Source organism: Gobio gobio (genome assembly GCF_949357685.1).
Source record: "Gobio gobio genome assembly, chromosome: 3".
NCBI classification, from domain to species: Eukaryota; Metazoa; Chordata; class Actinopteri; order Cypriniformes; family Gobionidae; genus Gobio; species Gobio gobio.
Window position 1 is genome coordinate 14645350 of NC_137099.1, and position 20760 is coordinate 14666109.

A 20760-nucleotide genomic window follows, 5' to 3' on the forward strand; every position below is an offset into this window, starting at 1 on the left:
GAGTTTAGGGATCGAGTGGAACCCTCCACCCTGTCCCGAACGCTCAAGGCTCGATGATTGGTTTTTGGGGGCTCGCACTGACACCCGTCAGTCCTTGCCCTCAATACCTTTCTTTCCCGAGCTGCATGAGGAACTCACGCAGTCCTGGAAGTCCCCGTTGTCTTCCCGTGACCGTTCGGTGACTTCCTCCGCCTTCTCCGTCCTCGATGGGGCGGCAGCTAAAGGGTACACTGGGGTCCCTCCAGTTGAACGTTCTGTTGCGATGCAACTGTGTCCTCAGAGCGCTTCAACCTGGCGTGGTGATCCTAAGCACCCCTCCAAAGCCTGTCGATTCACATCAACCTTGGTGTCGAAATCGCACAGAGCCGCGGGGCAGGCTGCCGCTTCGCTGCATGCCATGGCGATCCTTCAGGTCTACCAGGCCAGGATCCTCAAGGACATGCACGAGGGTGGAGTTGATCCGGGGCTCTTAAATGAGCTGCGTGCCGCCACCGACCTCGCTCTCCGGGCGACGAAGGTGACCGCACGCTCCCTGGGTCAAGTGATGTCCACAAATGTGGTCCAGGAGCGTCACCTGTGGCTGAACCTGGCCGATATGCGGGACACCGAGCGGACCCGGTTCCTCGATGCCCCCATATCCCAGGCCGGCCTCTTCGGCGGGGCGGTTGAGGACTTCGCCCAACAGTTCTCAATCGCCCAGAAGCAGACTGAGGCAATCAAACATGTACTGCCCCGGCGGCCAGCTGCTGCCTCCACCCAGCCGCCGACACAGTCGCCTCAGTCTGCTCCACGCCGAGGACGCCCTCCTAAGGCTCCCGCCCCTCCCACCCGGTCCAAGCAGCAGCCTTCACCCGGGCCGGGTCGCGGAGGAAGCCGTAGGAAGGCGTCCAAGTCCCCTCAGGCCGCCCCGCGCCCCGCTAAACGCCAGGCCAAGCGGCGCTCCTGAGACGGACGGCTCAGGGATGGGAAATTCTTTCGAGGAGATGGTAGCAGGACCACTCCTTCCCCCGGTGGAGGGCCGGGGGAGAATCCTTTGTTCAGCTGCTGGCCCCCGGGTCAGCAGCACCCTATGTTGGTCAAAGAAAGAATTAACACTCCCATCCCTGAGCCCACAGAGTCCGGTGATGACGGTGCGCGCCACCCACGGGTCCCGCCACTCGCATCCCACTCTGTCGCCAGCCTCCTGGCAGAGCAGACCCCAGTGGAACGTGCGTCCTTCCCTGGTCTCCTCTGTCAGGACGCAGCTGTCAACCGTGCCCCCGCACCGGGACGCCCCACAGCCTCCCATGTCCGGGCCGGTGACGCTGCATCGCTGCAAGCCCACACCGGGTACGTCTGTACACCGTATGACCCCGCTGGTGCAGTTTCTGGATGTCTGGCTTCAGCTTCCAGGGCTGTCCCGCTGGGTCGAGCGGACCGTCAGGCGCGGCTATGCGATTCAGTTCGCGCAGGTTCCTCCCTGCTTCCGGGGAGTCCGTTCCACCATGATCGGGGCCAACGCCCCCGTCATGCGAGCGGAGATTGCCACCCTACTGGCGAAGGGTGCGATCGAACCTGTCCCTCCAGCCGAGATGAATTGCGGGTTTTACAGCCCGTACTTCATTGTACCCAAAAAGACCGGTGGGCTACGGCCAATCCTGGACCTGCGCGTCTTGAACCGTTACCTTCACCGGTTTCCGTTCAAGATGTTGACAGCGAAACGCCTTTTCGAATGCGTTCGTCCACACGATTGGTTTGCAGCGATCGACCTGAAGGACGCCTACTTCCATGTCTCCATTTTGCCTCGACACAGACCGTTCCTACGGTTTGCTTTCGAGGGGCGGGCATATCAGTACGCGGTTCTACCATTCGGGCTATCTCTGTCCCCTCGCGTCTTTACGAAGATTGCCGAGGCAGCCCTTGCGCCCCTTCGGCAGCACGGGGTCCGCATCCTGAACTACCTCGACGACTGGCTCATACTGGGTCCCTCTCGAGAGCAGGTTTGCGGACACAGAGATCTGGTGCTCCATCACCTAGCCCGTCTGGGCCTTCGGGTCAACTGGGAGAAGAGCAAACTTTGCCCCGCGCAGAGGATCTCTTTTCTCGGTATGGATATCGACTCGGTCGCCATGTGCGCGCAGCTTTCGAGCGAGCGCGCGCAGTCTCTGCTGACTTCCCTTCGACAACTCGAGGGCAAGAGTGCGGTTCCACTGAAACACTTTCAGAGGCTCCTGGGGCATATGGCATCTGCAGCCGCGGTAACGCCGCTCGGATTGCTTCATATGAGACCGCTTCAGCACTGGCTACGCGATCGAGTCCCGAGATGGGCATGGCGGTCTGGCACGCTCCGGGTCCCAGTGACCCGGGCCTGCTTACAGACACTCACCCCGTGGTCGAACCTCAAGTTTCTACGGACCGGAGTGTCCTTAGAACGAGCTTCCCGGCATGTTGTTGTGACAACAGATGCATCATCCACGGGCTGGGGTGCCATGTGCAATGGACAAGCAGCCGCGGGCTCCTGGACAGGACCCCAGCGCCTTCTGCATGTCAATTGCCTCGAGTTACTGGCTGTACGGTTCGCCCTGCACCGCTTCCGAGCGTTGCTGAAGGGTCAACATGTGCTAGTCAGGACAGACAACACGGCCGTAGTAGCGTACATCAACCACCAGGGCGGTCTACGCTCCCACCGTATGTCTCAACTCGCCCGCCATCTCGTTTTGTGGAGTCAGAAGCGCCTGAGGTCCCTTCGTGCTGTCCACATCCCTGGAGACCTGAACTGTGCAGCCGACAAGCTCTCACGGTTTCAGCCTCTCCCCGGAGAGTGGAGACTCCACCCCCAGACGATCCAGCTGATATGGGAACGGTTCGGCGACGCACAGGTAGATCTGTTTGCCTCCCAGGACTCTTCCCATTGCTCCCTGTATTATTCCCTGACCGAGGGCACCCTCGGCACGGATGCACTGGCGCACAGCTGGCCGTCAGGGCTACACAAGTATGCGTTTCCCCCAGTGAGCCTTCTTGCACGGGTACTGTGCAAGATCAGGGAGGACAAGGAGCAGGTCGTCTTGGTCGCCCCGCTTTGGCACGGCCAGACCTGGTTCCCAGAACTCTTACTCCTTGCGACAGCCCCTCCCTGGCCTATTCCTCTGAGACCGGACCTCCTTACTCAGAGACGGGGCACCTTTTGGCACCCGCGTCCAGCGTTCTGGAAGCTCCACGTGTGGCTTCTGGACGGGACACGGTAGGTTTGAGTAGCCTTCCACCTGCGGTGGTCGCTACCATCACTTCCGCTAGAGCTGAGTCTACACGACGTCTCTACGCGTTGAAGTGGAACCTCTTCGTCACATGGTGCTCTTCCCGCCAAGAAGACCCCTGGAAATGCCCGATCGGGTCCGTGCTATCGTTTCTCCAGGAGGGGGTGGAGCGAAGGCTGTCTCCCTCCACCCTTAAAGTGTACGTGGCCGCAATATCTGCCTACCACGATCTCCTGGGAGACAAAAAGGTAAGTCAGCACGACCTGATCATCAGGTTCCTGAGGGGGGCGAGGAGACTGAATCCTCCTCGCTCTCCTCTCGAGCTCCTCCAGCACTGCTTACGCCGACATCAGTTCAGTCTGCCCTTTCGAGCCCAGACCCTCATGTCCGGCCAGGTGCTCCGTGTGCATGGTTCCCCTCCGGCGACCCCCACACGAGTATTCCCACCGTAAGCCTCCTCAGTGAGCAGGTGTCTTTCCCTTGGCAAGTCCCTGCCACCCCTAGGGTTAAAAATCCACCTTCGGCTGGTACCCTAGAGATCTTCCATATGCAACCCTCAGCGGGTCATATGTGTATTCTCTAAGTCCTCCCTACGGTAGGCATCTTGGCATTCCCTCACTGGGATATGCTTCCCAGTGTACCTTGGTATTCCTGTGATAAGTGGGAGTCCTAGGGCCTTATGTGGCGGGATCTCACACTTACGCAGGGCACTGGATGACAGCTGAGTGGCGTTGTTGAATAGGATCCCCCATTCGTTAGTCACTAACGTACGTCGTAGTGACTGAACGAAAGGGAACGTCTCGGTTACGTATGTAACCCTCGTTCCCTGAGGAGGGAACGGAGACGTACGTTTCCTTAGCCACGTCAGCTGTGCTGCCTGGAACGCGGAGTTCAGTCTTGGCTCCTGCAGCAGTAACATAATGCGATGTTCGCAGCGTACTTCCTTATATACCCACGAGGTGGGGCGGAGTTACGCATGCAAATTCCGCATGCCCATGGCATTGGCACTGCCATTGGGCGCTGTTGAATACGATGAAGATGATTGGCTTCTAAGCGAAACCCCCATTCATTAGTCACTAACGTACGTCTCCGTTCCCTCCTCAGGGAACGAGGGTTACATACGTAACCGAGACGTTATTTTGGCAGGGCTGCCTGCTAAAATTTGCATTCCTGGGTCTGTATATCACATAATTGGGGTCGCTTCAACCCGCAGACTTGGCAACACAGTGCAGTTGAGTTCTGTTGACATTTGACAACCAACGTTATGCATCGCTCCGTTGCTCTGATTGGTTGTAGGTCTATCCAATTGAGGTATTTCCTGGTTCGCCCAACGGAGCAGTATCAGACTCAAATTCTGACTAGAATTGAGTATGACGACGTCAGGCTAGATTTTCTCAGCTTTTTGCTCAAAATGTTGCTTTTTTTATGTGTTGATAAATAATAATAATAATAATAATAATAATAATAATAATAATAATAATAATAATAATAATGCATTAAGCTAGAATAAGAAGGTTTTTTTGTTTGTTTGTTTGTTTGTTTGTTTGTTTGTTTGTTTGTTTGTTTGTTTGTTTGTTTGTTTAAAAGTAAAGGGTCTGTTTTTTATTTTGATATATTGCATGTTCAGATATTCATACAACAAAATATTCTGGGGGCCATAAAATTTGTGTGAAAATGATCAAAAAACACTGGAGGTGGCTGGCAACTTTAATAAAAAAAAAAATATATATATTTTAAATAACTTGCTGGCGAGGAAAGAGTTAAAGGGTTAGTTTACTTTAAAATGAAAATGACCCCATGATTTACTCACCCTCAAGCCACCCTAGGTGTATATGACTTTCTTCTTTCTGATGAACACAATCGGAGTTATATTAATAAATATCCTGACGCTCAAAAAAGTGCATTTATCCATCATAAACGTACTCCGGCTCCTGGGGGTTAATAAAGGCCTTCTGAAGTGAATTGATAGATTTTTGTAAGAAACATATCCATATTTAAAACTTTATAAAGAAAAATATCTAGCTGCCGCCAGACTGTCAGAAAGTGTAACGCCTCTTGCAGTTCAAAACGCTTACGCTACGTCCAACATCATACGTTGCCAGAGACACTTTTTTCGTAGGTTGAATATGGAAGGTGGTTTGGCTAGAAGCTAGATGTTTTTCTTTATAAAGTTTTAAATATGGATATTTTTCTTACAAAACCCTTTGCTTCAGAAGGCTTTTATTAACCCCCCGGAGCCGCGTGGAGTACATTTATGATGGATGGATTAACTTTTTTGAGCTTCAAACTCGGAAGCCCCCGTTCAATGCACTTCTAAAGCTTGGTAGCATCAGGATATTTATTAATATAACTCCAACTGTGTTCATCAGAAAGAAGAAAGTCATATACACCTTGGGTGGCTTGAAGGCGAGTAAATCATAGGGTCATTTTCATTTTGAAGTGAACTAATCCTTTAAGCAATTTCATTTGATATCATCCAGCTGCAGGCAGCAGCATTCATAGTGCGATATGATGATGACTCTTATGTACTGGTTCTTAGTAATGACTAAATTAAAAAGAATCACAAAAGAGCTTTGATCTCTCTCCTAAAATAAGACTCAACTCAGTCAATGAAATGTTCAGAGCCATTACTGAGTTCACAATTGAGTCCCTTACTCCAATTCAAAATAACTTATGAAGTGCTCTTGTGATGTAAACATTTAGGTTCAAAATTAAACATGTATTTACAACAGATTTTGTTGAGATGAATTAATTACGGTATTCTAAAATACAATTGGGCTATTTTACAAAAATGTATTGGTTACTGCTTGGAACAACATGAGGATGAGTAAATAATGAGAGAATTTACTTTGTTTGGGTTTTAGAATTGAACAGAGAACAGAATAAAGAGAGAGGGAGTGGACTAAAGACACAAAACGCATGCTAGCAGGAGTGGCTTAGACTGGAGCTTTATATTTGACGCAAGGATAAAAGAGGAAATGTTCATTTAACAGAAATGAGAAGTGGTTAAAAACAGAAGGTCCCAGAACATCCAGCGAGACAGTTCAAGGCCCCGCCTCCTCTGCTTTTCACTCCAAACAAGGATGACACAAGGCATGACAGAAAGACTGTTTACGGGATGAGTGAACAGAAAAAACAAGTGATGATGGAGGAGAACTGCTTATATATCATGCTGTCCTTGCAGCTATCAGAAAGATGAACCACAAGCCAGTTAGAGCCCTCCTTTCTTTCACCTCTCCTTCTTTATGTCTTTCGCCCTGTTTGTATCTCTTCTCCCCATCCATCACATCCACACTCATTCAGATGTCTTCCCAACCAATTCCTTCCCTTTTTATACTGATTGTTTACCTTTGTTTAGGAGTCAAGGGCTTTACTTTCAAGAGCAGATGACTATATATGTGAATACACAAACACACTTAAAAGCATATCATACCCATGATACCATTAATCCATTTTTAAGTGCCAGTACATGACCAAAATACTTAATCCTATCATAAAGACAGCCATATCTGCCATGAGAACATTATGGAAATATGATTTGTGGTATGGCGGTGCAACAAGCCAGCGACTGAGTAAGTGAGGTTTGCAAATGCATTTTATTTTGAGATTTATTTTCAGTCCATTAGTATAACAGTCCTCCCCCAGAACTCCCAAGTGGCTGCAAGGGTTGCTATAGTGATAGCAATGCAAAATAGCCCATGCTCTTCGAACGGCGGGCACATGGTACATGGGCTAGATTCCAATTTAGGCCCCACGGCACTTCCCGCAACAATCTCACTTGATGTATCTGCACCAACGGAGTTCACTTTAGAAAACCAAATAATAAAGCAAAAGGAACAAACCTTGCTACCGGCTTTATTTCCCCTAATGCTTGTTCACTCTAACATCAATTATAGTATATATATAGTGAGGAAAATAAGTATTTGAACACCCTGCTATTTTGCAAGTTCTCCCACTTAGAAATCATGGAGGGGTCTGAAATTGTCATCGTAGGTGCATGTCCACTGTGAGAGACATAATCAAAAAAAAAAAATCCAGAAATCACAATGTATGATTTTTTAACTATTTATTTGTATGATACAGCTGCAAATAAGTATTTGAACACCTGAGAAAATCAATGTTAATATTTGGTACAGTAGCCTTTGTTTGCAATTACAGAGGTCAAACGTTTCCTGTAGTTTTTCACGAGGCTTGCACACACTGCAGGAGGGATTTTGGCCCACTCCTCCACACAGATCTTCCCTAGATCAGTCAGGTTTCTGGAGTTTGAGCTCCCTCCAAAGATTCTCTATTGGGTTTAGGTCTGGAGACTGGCTAGGCCATGCCAGAACCTTGATATGCTTCTTACAGAGCCACTCCTAGGTTATGCTGGCTATGTGCTTCGGGTCATTGTCATGTTGGAAGACCCAGCCTCGACCCATCTTCAATGCTCTAACTGAGGGAAGGAGATTGTTCCCCAAAATCTCACAATACATGGCCCCGGTCATCCTCTCCTTAATACAGTGCAGTCGCCTTGTCCCATATGCAGAAAAACACCCCCAAAGCATGATGCTACCACCCCCATGCTTCACAGTAGGGATGGTGTTCTTGGGATGGTACTCATCATTCTTCTTCCTCCAAACACGTTTAGTGGAATTATGACCAAAAAGTTCTATTTTGGTCTCATCTGACCACATGACTTTCTCCCATGACTCCTCTGGATCATCCAAATGGTCATTGGCAAACTTAAGACGGGCCTGGACATGTGCTGGTTAAGCAGGGGAACCTTCCGTGCCATGCATGATTTCAAACCATGACTCTTTTCAGGTCATTGACCAGCTCCTCCCGTGTAGTTCTGGGCTGATTTCTCACCTTTCTTAGGATCATTGAGACCCCACGAGGTAAGATCTTGCATGGAGCCCCAGTCCGAGGGAGATTGACAGTCATGTTTAGCTTCTTCCATTTTCTAATGATTGCTCCAACAGTGGACCTTTTTTCACCAAGCTGCTTGGCAATTTCCCCGTAGCCCTTTCCAGCCTTGTAGAGGTGTACAATTTTGTCTCTAGTGTCTTTGGACAGCTCTTTGGTCTTGGCCATGTTAGTAGTTGGATTCTTACTGATTGTATGGGGTGGACAGGTGTCTTTATGCAGCTAACGACCTCAAACAGGTGCATCTAATTTAGGATAATAAATGGAGTGGAGGTGGACATTTTAAAGGCAGACTAACAGGTCTTTGAGGGTCAGAATTCTAGCTGATAGACAGGTGTTCAAATACTTATTTGCAGCTGTATCATACAAATAAATAGTTAAAAAATCATACAATGTGATTTCTGGATTTTTATTATTATGTCTCTCACAGTGGACATGCACCTACAATGACAATTTCAGACCCCTCCATGATTTCTAAGTGGGAGAACTTGCAAAATAGCAGGGTGTTCAAATACTTATTTTCCTCACTGTAGTATAGGAAGATTGTGCTTCTGTTCTGAACAGTATTAGTGATGAAGCACTTCACTACATAAAACTGTGTACGTCTAATCCAAGAGGGAGCACCAAATCTATACCTGGAGCTGCATTAAACATCATGGCTGCTCCTTTGTAACTCAGTGAAGCTGTAGAATAACAAATTAGCTATAAAATAATTCATGTCTCCACATCTTCAGTCTAAAGGAGCTGTCACTAGACTTTGAGAAAATTCAGCATACAACAAATTCAAATATATAACATAAAAATAAATTGATTTATTGATTTAAAGGAATAGTTCACCCAAAAATGAAAATTCGGTCGTCAACGCAAAGGAAGATATTTGGAAGAATGTTTGTAACCAAGCTAGGGTGCTAGCTTAATACCATAAAACGATGCATCGTTGAAGAAATCAACAAGCTAGTCACGACTGTATACCGAAACCGTATTGTTGTTCAACCAAGTTGGTTAATGATGTCATGCAGGTAGTGGAGTAATAACTTCTTTTAATGAATCCGTTTAAGTGAATTCGTTTAAGTTTGAATGAACGCTAGATAAACTATGAACATGGCATCTGAGGACTAATTCTATTTTTTCACAGTTATTTTGCTTTATTTCCAGATTCAATAATTGGCTCGTCCTTGCGTACTAGAGCACGTACGCACATGCAAACTCTTTGAAAGCAGTGCTTTAAATCTCTTGACAAACTAAAAGATTTAAATGACATTTGTATGTATTCTAAATTAAAGATATATATCTGAATGTCAGCTTGCCTAATTTGCTCAAGAGAAGGATTTATTAAGTCCACATGTTATGCAAACAAGAAACTCTGCTTCGAGAGCTGTCGTTCCAACCACGCAACTTTGCGATGCTGTTTGCGAACGTTCGTTGGAACTATGGTTTCGGGAAACACCGACTCGTTCAATGGCGCTTTCGGGAAACGCATCCCAGATCTCTGCAGCCATTGACTGCCATAGTATTTTTCCCCCCACTATGAGATCTGCTTGGTTACAAACATCTTCCTTTGTGTTCAGCAGAAATTCATTCAGGTTTAGAACAACTTGATGTTGAGTAAATGATGACAGAATTTTCATTTTTGGGTGAAATATCCCTTTAATACTGACTTTATTGACATAATTTTGCACATTATTGGGCCTATGCAACTAACAAAAATATGTTCTAAGAACGTATTGCTAATGTTCCCATTAAGATATGAAAGGTTATTTCTGAATCTCAGAATGTTCTCAGAATGTTTAAAATTGTTGTTTAATGTTTAAAAACGTTTTTCTTGGTTATGTGAATGCAGCGCCACCGCTCCCACCACATGCATCACGCGCTGTGTGGCACCAAAAGAAGAACCCCCTACCCCCCGCTCAGCTCACAAAGTCGTGAACGCCGCCACCATAAAGTACTTACGCTTAGGGCACCAATACGGCCAGCTACGGGACTATGTGAATGTTAGAGAAAGTATAGTATGACTAAAATGTTTCTGAAAAACTTTCTATGAATGTGTAAATTACATGTATGTGCCAATGTTTTGATGTTATTAAAGACCACATATCTTTGAACGAATGTTACTTGAAGAACTTGTTGCTAACTTTGAGAGAACCTTGCAAGAACACTCCCTGTTAGTTGGGTATACAGTTCATTTTAATATAATTATGTTTAATTTTTTAAATATTTTTGTTTACTTATGTATAATAAAGTAACATTTTATTATAAATAAATAAAATGTTTCAACCTAATGTTAATGTAGGCTACCACACATACCAACATAAAAACAAATGGAAAATGTGTTTAGAGTAAATATTCACCACAATTCTAAAGACTTCATAAAATGAAATGAGTTCCCGAACAAGCTATTTTTATGGGATGCAGTCTGTTTAAATTCGTTAAACAGAAGTCTACTCAATCCATTATTCTTCTGCATGAATATTTTTCTTTGGCAGAAAAACTGCATTACTGAAAAAGGACAGATGATTTTCAGTTTCCAGGGACTGGCTGGGGAGAGTGAATATTGAAATGAAGTCTTAGAGCCTATTTACACCTAGTAACTTCATGTGTTTCCTCTGATTGGATAGCTTAAGTTGGTGTTTTACAGGGCACCCTTGTGGTGAAGAGTGGAGCTTGAGTCGATCACATTGTCCCCCTCAAGAGGTTACTATGTAAGATATGACATGACATAAAGTGTAAATGATTGTTCAGATCACACAACAGCTGAGCAGAGCTACATCCACACGTGAGTGAGAAATTCTAGATGAAACCATGACACTAAAACGTTTAATGCTTTAATGTTAGTAAACCACTATCCTCAACTGAATTAAGTTCAGTGATTTTTTTAAAGGGGTGTTTGAACAACAAGCTTATTCACGGGTTAGTGACATTACTAACACTAAATTTAAACAAACCCTACCCCCGGGAAAACGCAACAAAGGGGCTGAGGCCATGTTGAGAAGAGGAAGAGTTGTTGTAGCAGAGCATATTTGGGAATCTATTGAAGTTGTCACATCCATCTTTTCACATTCATTGCAATACAGTTTACGTAACACAAATAGCATGTCATAAAAGCAATAAGGCAACATAAGTTATAACCGTAATTAAACTAAAATATACCTGTTGTATCTCCATGTTCTACCTGTTATATTCTCTGGCTCTGTGCATTTTACAACAGTTCTCACACAAGCAAATTATAGATTATCATGACAGAATATGCTAATCAATGACTTGAAGATAGTTAACTCCACATTAGCTACATAAATTCATCAACTAACCATTTAGAAACTTTGCATTCTACATGTTGTCACTTCTTCTTGAGCCTCTCCATTATTGTCCGACTCCGGTTTAACCATAAAAGGCTGAACAGTTTCAGACATTTTCAGGGTTTGTTTGCATGCGGTAATCTGAGCTGCTAACTCAAGCTCTTGAAGCTCCACCCTCTTCTTGAAAGGGGGCCGGGTGCAGCAGCTCATTTGCATTTAAAGGGATACACAAAAACGACACATGTTTGCTCCCCCTCAAAAAGTGAAAAAATTATCTGTGGAGAATTTATTATATTATATATTATTATTATATTAATATAATTATATTTTGAGCTAAAACTTCACATACACACTCTGGGGACATCAGAGACTTATTTTACATCTTGTAAAAAGGGGCATAATAGGACCCCTTTAAAGGGTAACTAAACCCTAAACCAACTTTTTTTAGTTAATGATCTGCAAGACTGGGGCTTTATTAGTGCTGTTCATTGATTCGAGTAAATGTTTTGACATTTGGGTATAAAGTGTTTTAATTCTATAATATATGGGGTAAAACCGTCTGAGTTATTATTTACATAAAGGTTGAACGGTGGCTACTGCAGTTGATTTTCCTATTGGACGTTGTAGGTCATCGTGACATATGATGGTTCTTCCAACGGCTCACTATCCACGCCACTGGCACGAGCTTACCATGCCCTCAGAAATGTTTTCCCCAATCACATGATGAGAATGGCTTCACTCCAGTATGAACTCTCATGTTACATGAAGTAGAAACATTATGAATAAAACTTACTTGACACTTGCTTTAACATTGTAATGAAGAAAATGCGGTTAAATAATGCAGTTGTCAGTACACGTCAGGCTTTTCTTGCGATATTATTGCCGCCTGTCATGTGAACAGATAATTTTCATAATTGAGACCCACTTTCAAAACCTGACATGCAAGTGGTTGCCGTGGTAACGAACAACAATACCGTAACGTGCTGGCATATATAGTCTAACTTTTATTTGAGGAAATCTGTTTATAATAGGCTATTAAGTTTGAACTTATTGGTCCAGCGCTGCTTATTGATTCAGTTAATTTGAATGAAAATACATTGTATGTATCTGATCTATTTTTAGTGGCATCTAGTATAAGGATTTGACTGTTCATAGATTAGGTCAGGTGTCTTGCGCTGCTTCGCTAGCATCGTCGGCATCGGGAGTTAACGCAGTTTCAGCCAGCGGCTCGCATTGATAAGGCTCTGGGTCTGTGTCTACAGACAATTCACCCTCCTCCAGTTCAGGTGAAGGTGGGGGAGAATGACCGCTCTGTTGCAAAGCTACTGGCGTCAATCCAGTCATTCTCCATCTTTGCGACTCGCGAGTCAGACAGCTGTCAGTCAATCCGTCACTGCGGGTCTCAGGTGCACGCCCTCCGCTCAGTCCCGCCCTCGGTTCATCCCCTCTGTCTCCGCTGGGCTCTGCCCACTTTTCCAGCATTTTTCAAATATTGCCAGTGGGTGGAGTTAAGCTCTGAGCTGGGGTTTAGTTACCCTTTAAGTGAAGATATGTAAAGACTTCTCGATGGAATTTCAGTATATGAAAAGATATTTACAAAATTCTGCAGATTCTGCATTTCCTGTGCTTGGCTTTACATCAGCTATTCACCTGGAGATGAGAGTGATTCTATGTGCATAATTGACTCTGGTCCTAAAAAAGGGCATTCATAACCTCAAGCACTGATAAATTCATAGTGATAGCTTTTGTGTGCATGTGGCTTCCTTCTGGCACTGTGCTGTACAAATCAAACCCTGGTTCACAGTGAATACTGCTGTCGCATGCCCTTTTTCAATGTATGCTAGCAGAACTCTCTTGAAGTTACATTCCCCTTCATCCTCCACTGGCTTCGAAATCAAGCATGCCACAAAACACAAACTGTGAGAATACAAGAACGCAAGCAATTCAGGTTAATCTTACCATTGAATGAGGGGAAAGATTAGAGGATAACAAAATGCAATCCAATAAAGATTTGTCGTGCTACGTGAGGTGAAAATCAAATCTGAAAGATAAATCTCTGCCACCTCATCTTTTCTATTAGCTTTGGAACACCCACTCATCCGAACACATGCACAAAGAGTACAACCACAAATATGAACAGTTCCCACCTGTATGCCCACTGTCCAATAACACAGACACTCACTCAGTTCATACATACAGCGATTAGGCATTGCATAATTAGTAGGACACTGATCAAATGCGTATGAAAACTCTATATTTATATATATACATTTCATTTGTACAGAGAGTCTTGCCACTCTCCATTGACAAGCGTTTACTTCCTTGAAGGCGGGCACTCTGTTGAAGTTTAAAACTATTGGATCTGCCCAGAGCCACTCTGGATCTGCCATAACCAATCGCTAGCGTTTGGTCGTGACGTATGTCATGTGCCGTTTGCCTCTGTTTTGTTTCTCACTTGGAAGTCCGTAAAAATAACTGTTCAGATTGTGCACGCCACCTCAGTGATAAAACCTAAAACTTGTGCATTCGGATTGTGATTTATTCACAGTGGAGGGGAGAGTTTTGTGATCGGGAATGCGCTGCTCACGTGTCCCATAACATGATTGTATGCTGTAAATAAAATGTCATATGCTTGGTATGATAAGAATAAATGCTGCCGTAAATAACGGCCCAATTCAAATGTTTACGTGCTTTTCTTCTTTTTATTTTTTGAGCGGTGATGAAATATATTGCTCTTGTAAATACTTGCCAGCATTTAAAGAAATACAAGTCTATAAATGCATCCAAATTACAGGGAAGCACAACCGCACGGTGCTCTGCAGGGGTCAAAAAGGATATAAATAGTGAATTTTGAAGTGATATATTCTTGAAAACTCAATAAATGATGACAATACCTTCAGACCGCACGAGAAACAATTACCGTCCGAATAAGGCTTCAACCAACTCCTTCACCACTAACAGAGCGAGCTGGAAAATCAAACTTTTCCCGAACTTTTGGGGAGGAGGGCCACAACATCATGGCCACCAACAAAACTCAGCAAAGATTGTTCTTGCTCCGGCTTTAACTTCTGGATATTCGTTAGTGGTGCCACAATGGAATGAATGGCTTCGCTCGCATCTTTCTCCACCGCCATTACTGAACTACAACTCAAACTAGCGCACAACATCAACGTCTTCATTCTCAGCCACTCCCTCTGTTAGCTGATTGGACCGGTAAAAATTTGTTCGGAGAAAATCTAAGAATATACCACAGTCCCAGACGGAGTACTGAAGGAGAATGAAAATTGAGCGGAAGTACGTAGGAGGGCGGAGCCAGGCTACCCCCCATTGTCCACAACAACATTTGAAGGCACCCCCACTCACAATTTCTATCCGATAAAATAGTTTACAGTTTGGCATAACTACAAGAATGTATATTCATGAGGCCCACTAGTTGAGAATCACTGTTCTATATGGTTATCCTCACTAATTATATGCAATAATCATCCGATTAACAATATCACATTTGACTAATTTGAATCAGTTCTTTCTTTCTTTAAATTCCTTTTGTCCTAACCAGCTATAATAAGCATTTTTGGGGGCCACTTGTTTTTTATTTATGTTGCATTTTAGCTAGCTCTGCTCACATGGAAAATCATTGGTACATAATTCTGCTCCACATAGCATATAAATCATCTAAAGTTTTCTTATTGGCAGTGACACAACGCGGAGGGACAAATTAAGTTGTTGCTAGAAAATTGTTGCATTGCACCTGGTTAGTATGCAGTGTAAACCATCTAAAAATCACTATGGCTGGTCACCAGCATATGTTGTGCTGACATCCCTTACAGACTGCTGCTGTTTGCTGTACTGCAATAAAAATCTCATTGATTTACATTACAGGCTATCAGAATTTCATTTTACCTTTTGGCCATATAAAGCAACATCTGCACCAAATTACATATTTTGGCTCAGTTTGGGCCTCTGAGATAAAACTGAGGTGGTTTTTTTTCATCTTCGAGTGTGAGCTCCATTTTCTCACTATATTATACTAATTGACCCATAAAAGCCTTATATATTAAAGGGTTTGTTCACCCAAAAATGAAAATTCTGTCATTAATTACTTACCTTCATGTCGTTCCAAACCCGTAAGGCTTTCATTCATCTTCAAAAAAGATCTTTTTGATGAAATTTTAGAGCTTTCTGTTCTTGGTTCTCGCACATCAATCTGTTCATCATATAAAGCGATCGTGTCTCTTGAGAAAAAAATGTTTGATCCATATTAGGGCTGCACGATTTGGGGAAAATATCTAATTGCGATTATTCTGGTTAAAATTGCGATTTGCGATTTAAAATGCTATTATTTATTTTTTTCTACAAATGAATAGTGTGTGTATATTTATGACATTTTTGTGCTTACATATTATGACTAATAATAATTATTATTATCATTATTATTGCTAATAATATATATATATATATATACACACATATATATATAAAAATCACTAGAAATGTCTAAGGATTTATTATAAAATATATTATTATTATTATAAATATCTGTGATATCAATTTATGTCTTTAATATGAAATATGAGCCTCTTATGCATCCACTGTGGGGGAAAATCTCCTGTACATTGGAGAAAAACATTTCTACATTTACATTTACATTTACTTAGAGAAGTATTATTTTTTCCTATTTTTTTTACCCAAAATAGGATGAAGTGAGCACTGCTGGGCACTAAACACGCTCATGTTTCATTCATACTGGAGACCAGAGGGCGCCCGAGAGTAGAAACGCCACTTATGACTCAGAGAGAAGTAATATAATGACGTTTTCAGTAAATCCCTAATGTGAAGCTAGCGCTGTATAGCTGAATTAAAAGATGGTTTGACTGATTAAATATGGACACAATAAACACACGACTGTGAAAATATATTGTGTATTTGAGTTCTTCAAGCCTTCTCGGGTATTTTCATAACAATAAAGTATATTATAATGCAGTGCTAATCGACATAGATGCAATCATTGTATAGAATACTATAAAATGATTAATCGTCTGCCTCATTCTGTGATAAGAAATATCAAACAATCGACTGACGATATGAAGTGAGTTAAAACATGCTATTAAACATCTTTTTTTTCTTTGTTCAAACGCACGTTATAAGCGACTCAAACTCGAAGTGCTTTCAGAACGAGCGTTTACTACTGATTACAGACTTCACTGACACACTGGACATATATTTATTTCTTAAAAATCGCAGCCTTTACGCTTTCATAATCACACATAATCCAAATCGCGATTGCGGTTCGATTTCGATTAATCGTGCAGCCCTAATTCATATGGATTAGTTTTACGATCTCTTTATGAACTTTTTGAAGCGTCAAAGTGGTATTTGCGTAAACTGTCAATGGAGAGACATAAAGCTCTCAGATTTCATCAAAAAGATCTTCATTTGTGTTCTGAAGATGAATGAAAGTCTTACGGGATTGGAACAACAGGGTGAGTAATTATGACAGAATTTTCATTTTTGGGTGAACTATCCCTGTAAATATGATTTAAAAACAAAACTTATCCAGCACTGTCCGAACGATTCAAGACTAGAAACTACAGTATACAGCATAAACCTACCTGGATCACAATAGAAATAATAATGCTATAGTCTAAAGCTTGTTTCAGCAGTGAAAATGCACATAAACTCCCAAACACAAACAGACCTGTTTCTCTCCACTGGGTTTCCTGTGGGACAGCAGTAACTCCACGGCTCCCACCACTTCTTTGCGGACGGCGTAGAGCAGAGCATCTCCAGTGTTCACTCCGTGATCCAGAAGTAGCTCCATCACCTCAAGGTTCTCATTCTCAATAGCAATTAGCAGCGCGCTGCGGCCTAGTGGATCCACACAGTTCACATCAATGTTGTAATAGACCTCTGCCTCACGCAGTGCATGCAGGACCCCAGCATAGTCGCCCTTTTCCACGGCCAAAAGGAATGAACGCTCCTCCGGAGAGAGCTCTACCTCTGCCCGGACGATCTGTAGAGGGATCCGGTCCCGGTACGGAGAGTAGCTGCTCTTTTTGTAGTATAGATGTGACATGGGATTCATGATGGATGCTGCTAGAAGAAAAGAAAGAAAATTGAGACGCTATAATCATTTAATATTCACTAACAAACAGGAAATAGGCACTTGTTAAAAATGAGTCAGATTACTTATATCTGTACGTGGAAATAGTGTACATTTATAAATTATATATCTTATTCCACAGAAGTAATTTCTATGATCTTGAAATGCATTAAGATATGCTCTTTGAAGTTTAATCTGAGTACATTTCAATCAGAGATACTTGTAAACAGATGTGGGAAATTAATAGGTGAACTTTATGTTTACTACATCTTTCAAAAAGACTTCACTTGAAGTCCGTTTTCACTTATATAACGTTAAATACATTTTTAACACGTTTCCGGGAGTGACTGATGCTTTAAGTAATTTTTCTTAATGGCCACAACATGGTCACAAGCAAAAGCTATCTCTGTTATTATGTTCAGTCATCAAATTGTAATTCAGCTAGGCCACAATTGAAGTGCCATTTCCTATGCTTTCTGTAAAATACTAACCACACACATGTATACCTCAGGTTTCTATCAAAAGAAGTAGAGCAAATACATTTGTATTGAAACATGATGGTGCTTTTGCTTTAGGGGAGGTCATTTAGAAAAGGTGAAGAGTTGATATTTTATAGTTTTGTCATTTGAGAGCTGAGTGCAGTGATAAAAACATTATTACAATCCTTATTTTACTGATATTTACATTTGATAAGGGCACTCTCATATTTACACAGATATTTATACAAGTGTCTGTAAGAAGAGTGTATGGAAAGATAATTTCTGTGATTAGACTCAAAATCAGACGCAGTCAAGTCTTAAAGGATTAGTTCACTTTAAAATGAAAATTACCCCATGATTTACTCACCCTCAATCCTAGGTGTATATGACTTTCTTCTTTCTGATGAACGCAATCTGAGTTATATTAATAAATATTCTGACGCTTCCAAGCTTTACAATGGCAGTGACGGGGTCCATTGAGTTTGAAGCTCAAAAAAGTTCATCCATCCATCATAAACGTACTCCGAAGCGAAGTGATGTGTTTGTGTAAGAAAAATATCCATATTTAACAAGTTATAAAAGTAAAATATCTAGCTTCCACCAGACCGCATTCCATATTCATCTTACGGAAAAAAAATTTTTAATTGAAGTATGGAAGCGGAAATTAGATAGCAGTATTTAACTTTATAACTTTATATTTAACTTTATAACGTTTTAAATATGGATATTTTTCTTTCAAAAAACGATAAATTTGCTTCAGAAGGCCTTTATTAACCCCCCGGAGCTGTGTGGAGTACGTTTATGATGGATGGATGCACTTTTTTGAGGTTCAAACTCAATGGACTCCGTCACTGCCATTTTAAAGCTTGGAAGCGTCAGGATATTTATTAATATAACTCCGATTGCGTTCATCAGAAAGAAGAAAGTCATATACACCTAGGGTGGCTTGAGGGCGAGTAAATCATGGGGTCGTTTTCATTTTAAAGTGAACTAATCCTTTAAAGCTACATTGTGGAGTTGTTTGCAACACTCGTGGCATCAAATGGAATTTTAAAAATGGTTGTTCAAACTAGGAAGATTTTGATTTTGAACCTTATAAACAAAAACAGTATGTGACAAAAGAAGTATGTCCAATTCACACTCAAAAAGTACCTGGGTGACATACTACTTCCTACGGGATTCTGAAGTGTGCATACGATGGACACTTTACTATCCCATGAGGCCATGGGAAAGGATTTGTGAATGGCAGTGAAGCGACGTAACTGATGCCGGTAATGACAACATGGCTTATGTAGTATGTCCAGATTACATTCACACTACACACACTCATACTTTATAAAACACACTTTTTAGCGGTTGTGGAGTAATTACTTATTCAAAATAAGTACCTATTTAAGAGAGTATGCGATTGCGGACGTAGGTTGTCAACAAAGGAAGTCAGGAACTGGGAACACAAAAACGAAACCAGTACAGAACATAAACCTGACACTGAGCTTTGGCATCTTTCCGACCTGGGACAGTATTGCGCGCTCAATTCCCAAATCTCATCACATCCATACACTCTCAAGTGGCCAAGACCGCAAGTGTGAGAACTGGGAAAGGTCAAAACTGCTAATTAAACTATACTAGATTGCTATGTGGGGACACAATTGTGGTTAAGACAGAAGATAATGCAGCATTTCTACATATATAAAATGTTAAATGAACGTTATTTACAAGCATTACGTCTATGGGCAGTGTCTGTGGAAATGCCAAGTGGAAAAAAAAAACTGTGAAAAATCATTTTGAAGTGGGACTAGCTGGAAGAACCTCTGACTGTGTCTTTCTAGTGTAATTCCTGTGGGTGTAGTTTGCAAAACTTGGCTGTTGGCTCCATGTAAACAAAAAGTTCTTCATGGTTAGTTACGTCACATCTTTCTTGTGGTATTCCTAATATCTTCACATGGAACTAGATTTACATTTTAAACTGGGCATGACATACAGGAATGCATAGGTGAGCAATACTATACTGAACATGTATTGCAGATGACCCACTTGCCTGCTAGGCTGCAATGGCAATACACGTATAAAAGCATTTCTTACTCATTTATACACAATGAAGGGTAAAATTATTGTTTGTGGTCATTTTTACAGAAGCGGCCCATAAACTCAAAACAAATGATGCCTTTAATTTGGTCAAACAATGCGGTTTTGTTTGGTCAGGACACAGGACATTCTTTGTTTCTGTTTTTCTTTGTCTCAGTTTAGTGTTATTGGTAAGCAAATCCAAAAAATGTTATCTATAATTTTATTTTCATCTCAACACATTCCAAAGTGTACCGATCAATAGGCGAAAAATATCCCACTAATTTCAGAATAAATGGGAAGACTTGAGTAATTACTGTGATTGACTCCGTGATGATGTTGTGTCTTGCTTTGATCTTCTTCTCTGAAAAAATGAACAGACACACCAGGTGGCGTCTTCCATATGGTCTCGCTTCAACTGACACCACATATGCACACACACACACACACACACACACACACACACACACTTATCTCACACTCAGACTCATTAGCACCCAATTCACACTTTGTGTTGAATTTTATATTATGGGGTCTAACCAGTGTCTAATAGATGCAGATCCTCTAATCCACTAATATGGATGTCATGTTATCTATAATGTCTGTGTCTTTTTGTTTTGTTTTTACAGAGGGATAGTAATACTCTATGACTTAATTTAATAGCATTTTTTTTTGCTTGT

General features: G+C 42.4%; 1 protein-coding gene across 1 annotated transcript in view; it reads right to left on the minus strand.

Moving 5' to 3' along the window:
• trpc5a (transient receptor potential cation channel, subfamily C, member 5a) overlaps window positions 1-17525 on the minus strand; it is a gene marked incomplete at its 3' end in the record, with an annotated part of 110679 nt that extends 93154 nt beyond the window's left edge. The window contains exon 1 of the mRNA XM_079813508.1: window positions 17133-17525. Within this exon, the coding sequence (XP_079669634.1) occupies window positions 17133-17519 (387 nt within the window). The 5' untranslated portion in view covers window positions 17520-17525. The remainder of the gene's footprint in view (window positions 1-17132) is intronic.
• Between the last annotated feature and the right edge of the window lie 3235 nt (window positions 17526-20760).